At 32.0% G+C, this 16,238-nt stretch overlaps 1 protein-coding gene across 2 annotated transcripts in view; it reads left to right on the top strand.

Moving 5' to 3' along the window:
* scn12aa (sodium channel, voltage gated, type XII, alpha a) overlaps positions 1 to 16,238 on the top strand; it is a 50,128-nt gene that overhangs the window by 9,811 nt on the left and 24,079 nt on the right. For both annotated transcript variants that reach the window (XM_051139043.1, XM_051139035.1), the window contains exons 4-8: positions 2,258 to 2,347; positions 4,158 to 4,286; positions 8,853 to 8,944; positions 9,055 to 9,297; positions 10,291 to 10,354. In XM_051139043.1, coding sequence (XP_050995000.1) covers positions 2,258 to 2,347; positions 4,158 to 4,286; positions 8,853 to 8,944; positions 9,055 to 9,297; positions 10,291 to 10,354 — 618 coding nt within the window. The remainder of the gene's footprint in view (positions 1 to 2,257; positions 2,348 to 4,157; positions 4,287 to 8,852; positions 8,945 to 9,054; positions 9,298 to 10,290; positions 10,355 to 16,238) is intronic.

Genomic DNA, 16,238 nt, shown 5'->3' with positions numbered 1-16,238 from the left:
ATAAGAGCAAAGTGATTTGGCATCATGTGACAGCTGCATGTTACAGCGCGTTGCATGCACAGATGTTTTGTGTGTCCGTGGTCATGATGCATTCAGGTGTTAGCCGTTTCTGTGCAATTAAACAATTAAAAAGCATTACTATTTAGCAGAGAATGGGACAGGGATGTATAGTAGACTGTACTGTCTTCATACTTTAATAAAACACACAATTATTCTACTTTAAACTCGGTGACATTTATGTTTTATCTCGTCATATTTTAATTATTGCCAAAAATAATACTAATGATTTCAACACTAAAAAAGGTAACACTTTACATGAAGACTTTATATACAGTATAATACATTATAAAATGTATTATTTTTAATGCATGAATTATACCTTGTAATGCATTTTATAATGCATGATCTATAAGGCATAATACAACACAATACTTATAATATGATAATACAATATAATATTTATCTATTAATTGTTAGACACTGTAAGATATGATTCAGTTTCAGATTTGTTTATAGCTAAAGAATAATTAAACAATTAAATAAAGAATAATTTTAATTAAACAAAGAGACCAAGGAGAAAAAATATAATAATAACAATAATAATAATAATTAATAATAATAATAATTATTGTTATTATTATATGAGATATGATGCCAGATAAGAGCAATAAGTCATGTAAACAAACTTAATAAATAAAAACTGGTATTGAACTAATTTTAACTTCATTTTTAAAGTTATACAAGATTCAACTAATTTTTAATGTCAGTTTAATATATTTAATATTAAAAATAACTACAGTCAATTTGATTATACTTTTATACTTACAAAATATAAGGCAGCAAATGAAATTTTTTAGTTGAAATTCTTAAGATTTTCTATTTATTTACAGTGCTTTAAAAAGTACAAAGTATTAAAACACATGGTAAAAAAAAGAATTCAGATGTAACAAGGAATATCCAAATATTATAAAGCATTTTAACCTTGGTTACACTTATTTATGAAAAGATATAATGCATTTTAGTGTGCATTATGAATACATTTGTAATGCATTTATACATAAAAGCTTCAAGTAAAGTGTTATCTTTACTGATTAATAAATTTATCAACATCTTACTTATTTATTTTATTATTTTTCAATAAATAATTATTGACAAAAAAATGTATTATTATTTTTATTATTATAACATCACTGGCACTACAATACTCTTGTAAAATGTTACATTTTAAATAGATTTTTTATATTCAATTAATGTAAAATCAAAGGCATTATCAGTTGTGTTCTAGGCTAATTTTCAGTCTTTTATTATTAAAATAATTAATAATAATAATAATAATTATTATTATTATTATATTTCAGCCCATTTACACTATATATGGTGCAGAAACAATATTCACTGACAAACTAGTAAATTTCACCAAGAATTACAAAGTAACTGCAAGTAAAGCAGAAAAACTGATTTAGTATTTTCTCATACAATGTACTCTAATAATCTTAGTTTGATTTACAACTTCAATTTGCTTTCCCAGGTATTAGCAAGACTTTAGAGCATTTTATAACACAATTGTGGAATGATCCACCTCTAGTTGAAACACTAAAGTGTGTCGCAGCGTCTCCTCTGACTGGATGTTTATTATAAGCAGTTCAGACAGGGCCAGCAATATCTTGTGTTATCCCCAAATGCCACAGGCTCTGAAAATCCCCACACTGAGTCCATGTTCAGGCTCTATTAAAACCTCACATACCGAATACAGAAAACAGCTGCTTGCCTATCAGTGGGGTAAAATCCTTCCATATTTTCAGTTAGGATACACAGAAAAGAAAATTGCAGGATAGCAGCTTCTCCAAAAGTTTGTTTGAAGATCTTAGAGTGGCAAAGTCCTCATTTACTATGTAGTTCAATCATAACTGTAACTTACTTTGGTGATGTTTCAGAGAGTCATCCATAACTCACAGGCACAGTCATTCTGAAATACAATAAATGGCATCAGACATTTCCAGCTTTCAAATTCATGCTTACAAACATATTGAAATTTCAACTCTGAGGTCAATAGTGATCATTTGTAGAGTATATACTGAAAAGGCATATTAAAACACTCAAACCAGTTTTAATTTTACTTCCCACAGTCAAAGTTTTCACAAATATTCTGCATCCTATTTACCATCTTAACTCAATTTAAAATATGTGACTGTCATTTTTACGCCATTCTCCATTCAACTTAACCCTGAAGTACTGCTTATTTCCTTAACTTGTTCACTTTGTTTAGCTTGTTCATCATGTGCACAATTTTAACAAACTGCTGCTTCATGGCCATGTCGGATCCTCCACTGTGGACCAAATACCTAGAGTGAGTGTTTCAATGTTTAAACATATATTTAAAGCTATAGTGTAGCTTTTGATGATGTATTTTACTACTACCAACACAACTGCATCATTTTGGTGATCCCTAAAAGATCTCTGTATAGATATTCTTATTTGTTCATTGTTTTTAAACTCTTAAAACAGCCACATATTTAATTTGAAGAATTTGCACACATGCTCTTTTTTCTCTAAATTAAACTTGTCAGTCATGCTACAATTACTTAAAAAAATACAAATGTTAAAAATAAAAATTTAAATACTTTTAAATGTTTATTAAATAATATTGACATTTGACACAAATGACATCTGACTTTTTTTTTTTAACATCACAGACACTAAATATACTGTTTTTTTAAATAATAATTATTTTGGTGATCTCTACATGTCTGTATATATTCTTATTTGTTCATTTTAGACTCTAAAAACACATTTAATGTAAAGAATTTGCACTCATTTTTTTTCTAAATTAATCTTATCAGTCATACCATAATTATTGCAACAAATACAGATATTAAAAACAAAAAAAATACTTTTAAATGTTTATTAATTAATATTGACATTTTTCAAACAAGGTCACAATAAATAATTGCAGGTTTTTAAAAACCTGAATTTACCAACCAATTTACAGAATAAATACATAAATACAGTAATGATTTATATTTTTTTTACCATACCATCACAGACACTAAATATACTGTTTTGTTAATAAATAAAAAATAAATAAATAATAATAATAATCATCGTCTCTACATGTCTGTATATATTATTTGTTCATAATTTTAACCTGTACAAACTGACACATTTAAAGAATTTGTACTCATGCTCTTTTTATTCTTTTTTTAAAATGAAACTCATCAGTTGAACCTTAATTATTAATTAATACAATGACATTTTACATAAATTCAAAGAAAAATTTGAATGTTTTTAAAAATATTAATTTATCACTAACTTGTTTGTATTGACAAAATAAATTAAAATAAATAAAATAAATAATAAAATATAATAATTATTTATTATGTTTTACACTAAAAATTCTGTTAAACATCAGTTTGATCTCTAGAATATGTCTGTGTAGATGATATTTGTTCATTGTTATAAAATATAAAGAATTTGCACTTATGCATTTTAACGTCAATGTAAAATGTTGACAACACTTCCAAAATGATGCATTTCTAAATAAAATAAATGATAAATAAATGTGCATTATTCTGATTTATTATTGACTTTAATGCACATAACTAATGACATTAGCATTTATAAGTGCTTCAGAATGTGTACTGAAATGCTAAAAAGAGTTTTCGTCTTAATTTAATGCTTTGCTAAGGTCCTGATAACCGCACTGGTAAGAGTTGCATCTCCACCATTCTGCCTGCAGCATCAGGAATGCCACATGCCCATGATGTCACTTCCTGTTATGTTTGGAAGAGCTATAGCATAACAGCTCATTCACATGGGAGTGTGACAGTGTTAAATTTAAGCTAAAGCGCAAGGTTTCCGGTGTCTAAGCAGTGGCCTAGATTTTAACAGATGACCAGAGGTTCCATATTCACTGATTATGCCTCTACATGCCCTAATACAAAGCCACGATGACCCAGCTTTAATAAAACGTCAAATGCATGCATGGAATTTTTTGAGAGGTTGAATCTAAGCATGCAGCATGTTAACAATTTACCACTTGCATCAAAATAATCACTGAACGAACTGTATGCATGTTTATTTAAAACAAGTCCACTTAAGTAGTGGTTAGCAACACAGCTCACTGTAAATAGCTGATGTTTGCTTTTGTATTCCTGCAGGTATACATTTACTGGCATTTACACATTCGAGTCTCTAATAAAAATCTTGGCCAGAGGGTTTTGCATAGAGTCTTTCACCTTCCTCCGAGACCCATGGAACTGGCTGGATTTCAGCGTCATTGTCATGGCGTGAGTTTGACATTTGCTTTTATCAACTCTATATAGTCTACTGTATCATATTTGTCAAATTTCTAAGGCCTCTAAATGATTAGCATGATCAAAACTTTGCTGTTAAACCTGTTGCACACAGGCATGCTTGCTGTTATCTGACTGATAGTCATGCTTTTTTAGAAAGTAAAAGTCATTTTAGTATAATTGTACTTGTGCTTCACATGTGTTTTTGCTGTAAAATCTTTACAGATTTTTTTATTATAAAGTAAATGTAAGAATAACTTTTATATTGTTAGTAATATTCCAAAACGTAAACTTACTGGACTGAAGCAACTTAGGTTTACTTGATTATCCAGACACCATGTTTTTAGAAAAATCATCTTAAAATGCGAGTATCAAATCTGATCATCAGGCTTTTGAAAAACGTTTATTTGTTCATCTATCAATCATCATTGAATTGCATTGCATTATAAATTTTGATGATAAAACTAAGCATTTAAATATCTTATTAAGACATATTATTGGAGATATAAGGTGACAAGTGATATTTACTTAGTGAACACTGAACTAAGTATATTCTAACTATGTCTTACTGAGCAAGCCATTAAAATCTGATGTATCAAATATGATAATCAACAAAAAATACATTTGCAAACTTCTTTTAAAAAATTGCCTAAAGGTTTAATACATGGTTCTATTTCACAAAATTAGATTTTTCTCAATATTATTTTATATCAGAGTTATTTTTCTCATATAAGGATGTGAGGATTTCTCATAAGAAATGATGTGTTCTGAAACAAAGGTTCACAAATATGAAAACTGTGTCATAATTTACTCACTCTTATAGCAGTCCAAAGCTTGAATGACTTTCTTTCTTCCCTGGAAAAAAGGAACAATTTAGCTTATTCTTCATGCTGCACTTTCAAATCTTACAAAAGTGGATAGTGACTTATGCTATCATGCTTCATAAATGACAAAACAACACCAGAAATGATCATGATAATCATTCATATGACTTATTTGTTGTATTTCAAGTCATATGATTGCTCTGTGTGACCAGCAGACTGAAATTTCAGTTGTTATTCAGTGAAACGTTTGATCTCATTGGTTATTCAAATTTGCTATGTGTAAATATATTTTACTGGAAAAATTAACTAAGGTTTAGAAACAAAAAAACGAGCTAATGAGCTGTTCTTTAAGTAAATATCATCAGGTCATATTCCCATGAGATTCAGTTATTTATGGAGCTGTCCGTGGTGCTGAACACCAAACCAATTAGACCTGTGACTGGAGTTGAGTGTGAATATAAAGAGAGAGGAACCAAGAAAGATGTAAATCAAGAGATTCAGGTTTCCAGATCGGGATTTGTCAGGTGACCTAAATATCCAGCATTACAGCTCCACCAAATCAGAGGAGTGGATTAACTGAAAGAGAGAGACAGAGAGACAGACTACCGCAGGATGAACATTTCCCCTCATTAACAAACCGCTCTAGTTTGTCCTTCCAAGCTGTTTTCAAAGTTTGTTGCATCTGAACTTTTGTTGTGTAAAGTAAATGTCAGATGCACTCTTTCTCAGGAAAACATTTCTACATGACCCACTCATGCCCTTATAAAAAATAAACTAATTAATTAAACTTAAAATTTTGTTCTAAAATTAAATATATAAATAAAATATATTTAAAATCTAAAATTAAATATACAGTGGGTACGGAAAGTATTCAGACCCCCTTAAATTTTTCACTCTTTGTTATATTGCAGCCATTTGCTAAAATCATTTAAGTTCATTTTTTTTCCTCATGAATGTACACACAGCACCCCATATTGACAGAAAAACACAGAATTGTTGACATTTTTGCAGATTTATTAAAAAAGAAAAACTGAAATATCGCATGGTCCTAAGTATTCAGACCCTTTGCTGTGACACTCATATATTTAACTCAGGTGCTGTCCATTTCTTCTGATCATCCTTGAGATGGTTCTACACCTTCATTTGAGTCCAACTGTGTTTGATTATACTGACTGGACTTGATTAGGAAAGCCACACACCTGTCTATATAAGACCTTACAGCTCACAGTGCATGTCAGAGCAAATGAGAATCATGAGGTCAAAGGAACTGCCTGAAGAGCTCAGAGACAGAATTGTGGCAAGGCACAGATCTGGCCAAGGTTACAAAAAATTTCTGCTGCACTTAAGGTTCCTAAGAGCACAGTGGCCTCCAAAATCCTTAAATGGAAGACGTTCGGGACGACCAGAACCCTTTCTAGAGCTGGCCATCTGGGCAAACTGAGCTATCGGGGGAGAAGAGCCTTGGTGAGAGAGGTAAAGAAGAACCCAAAGATCACTGTGGCTGAGCTCCAGAGATGCAGTCGGGAGATGGGAGAAAGTTGTAGAAAGACAACCATCACTGCAGCCCTCCACCAGTCGGGGCTTTATGGCAGAGTGGCCCGATGGAAGCCTCTCCACATGGAGTTTGCTAAAAAACACCTGAAGGACTCCAAGATGGTGAGAAATAAGATTCTCTGGTTTGATGAGACCAAGATAGAGCTTTTTGGCCTTAATTCTAGGCGGTATGTGTGGAGAAAACCAGGCACTGCTTATCACCTGTCCAATACAGTCCCAACAGTGAAGCATGGTGGTGGCAGCATCATGCTGTGGGGGTGTTTTTCAGCTGCAGGGACAGAACAACTGGTTGCAATCGAGGGAAAGATGAATGCGGCCAAGTACAGGGATATCCTGGACTAAAACCTTCTCCAGAGTGCTCAGGACCTCAGACTGGGCCGAAGGTTTACCTTCCAACAAGACAATGACCCTAAGCACACAGCTAAAATAACGAGGGAGTGGCTTCACAACAACTCCGTGACTGTTCTTGAATGGCCCAGCCAGAGCCCTGACTTAAACCCAATTGAGCATCTCTGGAGAGACCTAAAAATGGCTGTCCACCAACGTTTACCATCCAACATGACAGAACTGGAGAGGATCTGCAAGGAGGAATGGCAGAGGATCCCCAAATCCAGGTGTGAAAAACTTGTTGCATCTTTCCCAAAAAGACTCCTGGCTGTATTAGATCAAAAGGGTGCCTCTACTAAATACTGAGCAAAGGGTCTGAATACTTAGGACCATGTGATATTTCAGTTTTTCTTTTTTAATAAATTTGCAAAAATGTCAACAATTCTGTGTTTTTCTGTCAATATGGGGTGCTGTGTGTACATTCATGAGGAAAAAAAATGAACTTAAATGAGTTTAGCAAATGGCTGCAATATAACAAAAAGTGAAACATTTAAGGGGTTCTGAATACTTTCCGTACCCACTGTATATATATACTCATTATTATTTATGACAGTTGGAAGAACAGTCTGCTGCTGATGTGTGATTGTCACTAAAATTGTTATTGATTTAGCAAAATGGTCAAAGACCATAAAGCCCAGCTGATTGGATTATTGTGGTTTCTCTTTGTGTAAAATCACAAGGAGACAGAACAGATTTCAAATGTCACGTCCTTTGGTGGCAACACCGTTAACTAGAGAAATACTGTGGGGAGATGGAGACGGCGTAAGTTAAACTGTATGTAGTTCAGCACATGTGAAATGTGATTACCACAGAAAATTATTTTAACAAAAAGCACTTAATATTAAAGTCTATGGGATAATGCAGTGAGGTAAAACAATAAATTACACAGTTTAAAAAATATAGCCACAAGACTTAAACATTACATGTGTTAACACGAAAATAGTGTGATAAATAGCTTACTTATCTTGTCTGTGTTAAGGTATATCCTGTACTGACTATGTAAATAAGGTATTTGCATTATCTTACCCATGATATGCACAAGGATATTAGAAAGGGACTATTTTTCCACCCACAGGAACAGATGGTTAACACAAATCTGGACTGGTGTTATTTTAGTTTTAATTATATACTGTATTATTATTATTATTATTATTATGATAATATATTACAGTATTTATTAATATTTTGAAATAGCTTTTATTTTTGTATGTCAGTATTTCTTTTAAATATTTCCATTTCTGTTTTTATTTTAGTTTTTCAACTTAAAACTGATTTCAGTTAGTTGCTCAGGCAACATTTCTAATATTTTTAGTTGAATTCTTAAATTATTTTATTAATATTTTATTTTATTTTTAGCTTTTTTTAATTTTGAAAAAAGTTTTTCATAGTTTTACACATAGACAAGTAGTCTTCTAGGTAAAAAAAAAGCAACTGAGAAACTTTATAAATTAATTAGAACATATTTTAAGAATTAATATATAATAAACTAATATGCACTTTGATAACAGAAGCGGCACAGTTTTTGCTTTTACACTATCTTGAATATGTGTTGTCCCTTGGACATCCATTGTAAGTTCATGTTTGCCTTTACAGGAAACCTTGATGTTTGTGACAACCTTGTGCCCCTTATTAACTAACCACATAAAATGTTTATTATGTGTATAGTTTCATATTTCTGAGGTGTGAGTCCAAATGATCGTATCTTTGCATGAACATAAATCATTGCAGGCTTTTTTCAACTATTTTGAAAAGCTGAGCTCTTTTGGAGACTGACTGCTTTCTTTTGTTTTTCCAGGTATGTGACAGAGTTTGTGGACCTCGGCAATGTATCAGCATTACGGACGTTCAGAGTTCTGCGTGCTCTAAAAACTATATCAGTGATCCCAGGTGAGAAACACGTTCAGCACCAATATCTGCTTAACTTTCATACAGGCAGTGGATAAGCCAATTAATTCATTTATTTAAATGCAATAATTGTTTTTTTTTTATTTCTTCAGGTTTAAAGACCATTGTCAGTGCTCTCATCCAGTCGGTTAAAAAGCTAGCGGACGTGATGATCCTTACTGTTTTCTGTCTCAGTGTCTTCGCTCTGATTGGTCTACAGCTCTTTATGGGAATCCTACGACAGAAGTGTGTCCGTAGCCCCGCCCACTGCGTTAACTCCACCTACCCCATCAACGGGAGCTTCGTTTGTAACAATAAGACCTGGCCCTCCGTCAAGGACTTCTTAACTAATGAAGGTTTAACTAATTTTTATTGGATATAATGTTTCATGGCAAAGATTAATTCTACTGTAAACACGTCACATAGTAGGGATGTATTATCATCGCATTGCTTTGTTATCACATTATGGGATGTCTTAAGAGTCCTATAAATACAATTTAATAAGTAAAAAATTCTCACTAAATCAAATTAATGTGTTGAACTGTGCACTGAATCACATTCAATCATTACAAAACAGATTGCTTTTGCACTGAACTGAAAACCAATAAATTGTAAATTGCATTGATTTGCTGTCACACCCCTGTATTTTAGATTGATATTTAATATTGAGCAAGGTTGAGTAATCAGTGCTGAAAACAAATCAATGAAACTCACCAAGATAACATTTGTCAGTCAGTATTAGATCAACATCATTTTGCCTAGCTTTCACTAGAGATGTTTAAAATGTTAATACAAAGATATGCAAAGCAGTGTTATTTTAGTATATGCTATTAAACTTTTTGTTAATATTCTGAATTATATTTTGAATTATATTATTTATATTTTTTTTATATTTTGTTTTAATTTTGAATTTTAGTTAACGTGTGAGAAATTTTGTTGTTTTTGTCATTATTATTATTATTATTATTTATTTATTTTTAAACATACTTCATATTTTAGTTATTTTAGTACTTCAATTTAAATTAAACAATAATGAGAAATGTTGCATTGGCAACTAGCAGAAATAAAATAAGTAAAAAAACTAATAAATAATAATAAAAATAAAACTTATAATAATTATTAATTACAACGAATTATAAATATAAATTATAATAATTAATAATAATAATAAAAACATTTTTATATTTTATTTTAATTTTAGTTCATTTTTATTTCAAATAATGTAATTTTATTTATGGTTTTAGTTAACAATAATAACCCTAATTCAAGGTTTCACTGATTCAAAGCTCTCAGTGTGACATGTCTAGCAAAAGTCACTGAATTTTGCTTTTTTTTTATTCTTCTCTTAGACAATTTCTACAAAATTGAAGGATCCAAGGATGCCTTAATATGTGGATACAGCAGCGATGCTGGGTAAGTCATCTGACTTATTACATTGAGCAAACCCAAGAAGCTTTTATTAGTGTGAATTAGTGAATACAGAATTTTTAATAAATAATTTTTGCACAAGTTGACCATGCAAAACTACTTGCAGCTCGGGCTTATGTAGATAATCACTCAGTATCAGTGTACCATGAGCTCATCCAGCCCATTGTCATTAATATGAAATGAAACACAGCCATAGTTCAGCTATAATTTCCATAAATGCTAAAAGGGATAATGGTTTATCTGAGAACACACAGCGTCGTCTCTGCATGTGAGGACACAGAGCGGTCAGCATGCTGACATGTGGCACATAATCGGAGGTCTGTGATAGTTAACCACAATCTCTCACGATATGACTAAATGAGCAGCTGTCATTAGGAGAACAAGCTTTAATTCCCTATCATAATGGCAGGAAAAATTTTGGGGGAAAAAATTACAGTCTTCATACAGTTTCCCAAAGAAGGGTTATTATTGTTAACTAAAAATAAAATCATAAAATAAATATTTTCATTACTGGAAACAAAATAAACAAAATATAATAAAATAAGACATAAAATAAATACGATAAATTAAATAAAATTTCTTTATCAATTCTAGAATTCTAAAACAGTTCTAAAGTAACTAAAGTTCTAAAATAATTAAAACTAATAGACATTTTAAAAAAGCACACTACAAAATTACTAAAACTTTGAACTTAAAAAAAATATATATATATATATATATATATAAATAAAATCTAATTCAAAATATTGACAAAAAACAATAATCATTTATCAGTGACACTAAAATAACACTCCCCTGATGAGTAAATAAATAAAATCACAGCATGTACGCACATCAGAGTGAATTAACCTAGTTGTCTTTGCATTTTATGTTGCAAGAAAAAGTATACAAACATCCATAAAATGCATCATTCCTTTTAAAGGGGTTCTATTATACTCTTTTACAAAGTCTTGATTTTGTTTTGGGGGTGTACTAGAACATGCTATCATGTTTGTGGTTCAAAAAAACGCATTATTTTTAACAGAATTTACATCATTACAATACATTTCTCTCAGCCTGGCACATATGGCTCGATTAGTTCCGGGTTTAATGAAGGCCCGCCTTTCGGAAAACTAAATGTGTTGTGATCGGTTAGCTGTCCTACTGCGTTGCGATTCGTGACCAGCTTAGACGGTGTTTCAGTACTGCCACAGTTGCATTCGTCTGAAAGGAGTAAGTCATGGATAGGGTGCATGGAGGGTGAGTAAATAATACGCTTCAGTGGTGTTGGGTCCTATCATCAGCCTGCAAGATCGCCAATACATGATATTATCATGCTAATTTATTTAATTATTTACATACTTAGTTTCATTGCCCGAAGACAGCTCCAGCATAAGGCTAAAAGCAGCCTAACATTATCAAAGAACATCATCACTGATTAGCCTAGCCTATTCAAGTGCAAGTTTAGGTATTTTAAAAAACACTCATGTTATAAGTGATGCTATCCACACTGTATGATGAATAAATCTCTTACCACACACGGTTTAATGATATTCTAATGGACCGCCTTGTGACATCATTGCATGTGGAAAACAAACGTTGTAGTCCAAAGAAGCCATTCGTTGTAGTTCTTGAAAAGGGATTTTTAAAAAACTAAATATCTCCTTTCGGAGTGGACTTTGAGATTTGTAACTCTGTAGATCTTTTTTATGCCCAAAGAAACACACCACACACTGACTAAAGTTCAAAAAGTGAAAAAGCATAACAGCACCCCTTTAAGCGACCCTAATAAAATTACATTTAAAAATTCATATTTTAGAATATGTTGCTAGATGGCTTACCCAAAATGCACTATTAATCTAACCCTGCTGTATTATTCATCAGAGTTCAAACCAATCCTCATGTGACAACTAAAGGGTAACCATTCCAATGCAGTCTAGTAACCACTAACCTTGACTAACCTCTTAGATAATAAACCTGCAGTGATTCTCCTATGGGAAAGAGGCAAGAGATTATGATGCACTTTTCTAAACATCTCATAGTGAATTGATGCATTGAGGATTACTGTGATACTATTATGTGCATGACATGAGACATGACATGAATGATGCCTCAAATCATGTGTCTTGTTGAGAAGAGTTGGGCTGTTACTTTACTAAGTGATCAGATGAAAAACAGGTGAAAATATACAAACTTGCATTGAAGGAGGGACCTGAGCCATATCTAGAGACCAGAATATCACAGAAACTTGAGGCTTTTTGACTAAGGTCCATTAGTAACCACACAATTTCTCCGAAAACAAGACTTCATTTTGCATCTCAAGTTAAAGTGTCTTGATTTAAGGATGTGTAGATATTTGTTTTGGAAAACAAAACTAAACTACAGTGGAAGATATTCTTTTTTTTCTTTTCTTTTTGCAGTGCATGCAATATTTAATGCCCCAACTTTATTGAATTTAAGACATTCTGCTTAGTTTTAGGCCTTAATTTGTGGAAGGGTGAATTAAGACATTTTAAGAGCTTTTTAACACCTGCAGAAACTGTTATAAAAATTTTGTGAGTGTTAAAAAATGAAATACAAAATTATGATTATTCTCAAATTATCGAAAAGGTGTTTAAAAAAGCACATTTAAAATTTGCCATTTATATTAGCAAAAAATAGAATTACTGCATTAAAGGAATTACACTTTAAGGTATACTTTATTGTATACAATCCATGAATGCTGAGATTTTTTTGTGCAAAACAATTGAGCGAAGAATTTTATAAATTGGAAGATGCAATTTCATTGCATTTAACTAGAGAATGTAACTAATTTACTGCCTGAATTAAAGGACAAACTACTGAATAGCTTTTAGACAACATGCACAAAATGCAAGCTTTTTTTACTTCGCAAAGGGTTTTGTAATCACTCGAGATAAGTTTCACTCTCCTTAACTACAAACCTCATCCTACGAGCCTTTATAACTTGTATCAGCCTCACCCAGTAAGAAGAAACAATGATCTGTATTTCGTGTCTGTCTGTCATCTGGATTTAACACTTTCATTTCCCACCACTGCTCTTCTCGGCTCACGGCACACATCCCAGAGAGGATTTCCCCTCTACATTCATATCTGATCCCTCCTAAGCCCTTTTGTAGGTTTGTTAATGGCTGTTTTTACGACAACAGAACATTGGGGATTTGCACTGCTCTTTTATCTCTCTCTTTCTGTATGAGAAACAGAGAATGACATGTAATATGATATAAACACCCTATATAACATTACATGCACTAAGATCAGACCAATTTATACAGCTTAAATATGGCTTAAATTCATTTGGCTCTTGTAAAATCACTTATATGCAAATTGGTGACTAATCAAAAATTTTGTCAAAAGTTTTTTCTGTAAAATAAGTCGAAATTTGGTATTTTTGGTAGAAAAAAAAGTTGCATCAGCGTATAAATCACATTATACCAGCTAGCAAGGAACGTTCTCAAAACTTTGGCTAACATTCTGGAAAGGTTCTCTGATTGAACTTAGTAATAAACGCTCTTCTGGTAATTTTAACAGAATGGTTGTTCAGAGTTATCTGGTTTTTAATAAATGTGGTTCCCACAATATTAGCACAAAAATATTGTTTAAACAATACGTTTATTTCTAAAATGGTTAGACGTTCATCTAATGTTTTTTAAATGTTACTAGGATGTTCAGAGAAAATTTAAAAGTAACATTCCCATAATGTTTGCAAAATGAAACAATAAAATTTAATGTTACCTTCACATTTGCATTAAAAAACATGCACATTTTTAATGTTCAGAGAACAGTCAGAAATAACGTTTTTATAGTTGAATTAAATATATTTGTTAACTGGGCTATTAATAAATAATGTACAATACTGGTAAATAAAACAAAACAATTAGAAGTTTTAGAAGTCCCCCTTAATCTATAATGAACCCTTTAATTTTAATGGTATTCAGAATGGGCCAGGAATGAAAATATAAGTATAAAACAACATTATAAATAACAATTATTATAAACAACAACCCTAAACAAATTTATTTGCCAGCGGCTATTTGCACTAAGTGCAAAAAATTATAGATGCATTTACACTAAATGATAATAGCATATTTTCTTAGCAAGAGATGCTATTTACACTATGTAAACACAGCAGCATTTCCTTTGCAAAAAGTGTAAATGTTAGTGCAAAAAATGGCAGGTATTTGCACCTCAAAATTGTAGTACATTATAAAACAGTATTGTAAATGATCATATTTATTAAAATTATTAAATAGATCCCACCTTATACTCTATTAGGACAATAAAGCCCTCCCTAACCTACCCCTAACCCTATCTGATAAACATTCCACTTTTTAAATATTTCTTCATTTTTAAATAAATGTAATTAAAAATAATCTGATATGTTATGGGAAAAGAGAAAAGAAGGAATTTGGCGAAAGGCAGATTAGAAATCGGGTCAAATGAGTCAAAAAGTACCGCCACGTCCCACGCCACTTTTTTCAACCAAACATTGATGGGTGGAGCTAGTGTAAACAGATGGGCTGCTTGTACTTTAAAACAAAGTTGGGCTCACATACCATGATCATTTGGTACAATTCCAAATGTGTGTGCTTATATGGCTCAGGTCTCTTCAGTGCAAGTCTGTGCAATTTGATTGCTTATTTTATAGTGTAACAACTGGAAATTATAAGCCTGCTCTCTTATAAAATATATAATAATAGCACACCTGTGTGTGTGCCACACTTTATGTTTAACAGAAACACCAATGTGTGAATAGCCTGCTGTCAAATGCTTGCATACCTGCTAAATTCTTCGGCAACTGATATGGAAGGTCAGCACTTACATGTGAGTGGGCAGACCAGGAGAGACTCTTATTACCATCGTTTCAATCACCTCCAGTACATGGTTACTATAGAGACCTGAGTAACTCAGTCCTCATGGCAACCTCAATCCCAACTAATGCACGGATTTATCCTGTGAACTGTTGCTGAACTGGACCAGACCTACAGGAAAGATCAGAAAACACAAATGGGACCTTAAATGTTGCACCTGAAAAATGTTAAAAGTAATGTTAATGTTAACATATGTACTTTTATTCAGCAAGGACAAAAGTGACAGTGCAGACATTTATGATACTACAAATGATTTCTGTTTTTTAACTTTCTATTAATAAAAAAATCCTGAAAAAAATGTGTCATGATTTTCACAAAAACATGAAGCAGCACAACTATTTTCAACATTCAACATAATAATAAGAAATGTTTCTTGAGCAGCAAATCAGCATATTAGAATGATTTCTGAAGGATCATGTGACACTGAAGACTGGAGTAATGATGCTGAAAATTCAGCTTGCATTACAAGAATAAATTACATTTTAACATATATTCACACAGCAAAAAGTTCTTTTAAATTGTAATAACTTTTCACAATATTTCTGTTTTTACCATATTTTTTGATCAAATAAATGCAGTTTTGGTGAGCATAAAAGATAAAAAGAAAATATTCTGACCCCAAACTTTTAACCTGTATTGCATAAATATATTCAAATATAAAACTGTCAACAATTCTCTCTTCAGTGCCTATTAAGTCTCCTTTTTGTAGTAGAATCATCTAAAAATAACATTCTAGATTTATCCACCTGTCTGTGAAACCCAGATTTTATCACTAACAGTCTCTGAGCGTGGTATTGTACTGCACCGTATTATATAAACCTGTGTGTGTTTGAACACATTGTCAGGGAGATCACAGTTGCACCGTCTCTCTCTCTCTTTCTGCCTTTGGGCGAGAGATTTACAGATGGCCTCGTTTTGCAGCTCTGCTGTCCAGCTGTTGGCAGTTCCATTACTAAATGATCCCTCTGTCAGATTGACATGCGTCTGTCCTCTGCTTGGCC

This window comes from Labeo rohita, chromosome 2, assembly GCF_022985175.1.
Source record: "Labeo rohita strain BAU-BD-2019 chromosome 2, IGBB_LRoh.1.0, whole genome shotgun sequence".
Lineage (NCBI taxonomy): Eukaryota > Metazoa > Chordata > Actinopteri > Cypriniformes > Cyprinidae > Labeo > Labeo rohita.
The sequence above is the reverse complement of the archived record's forward strand: the minus strand, read 5'-3'. Positions and strand labels throughout refer to the sequence as shown.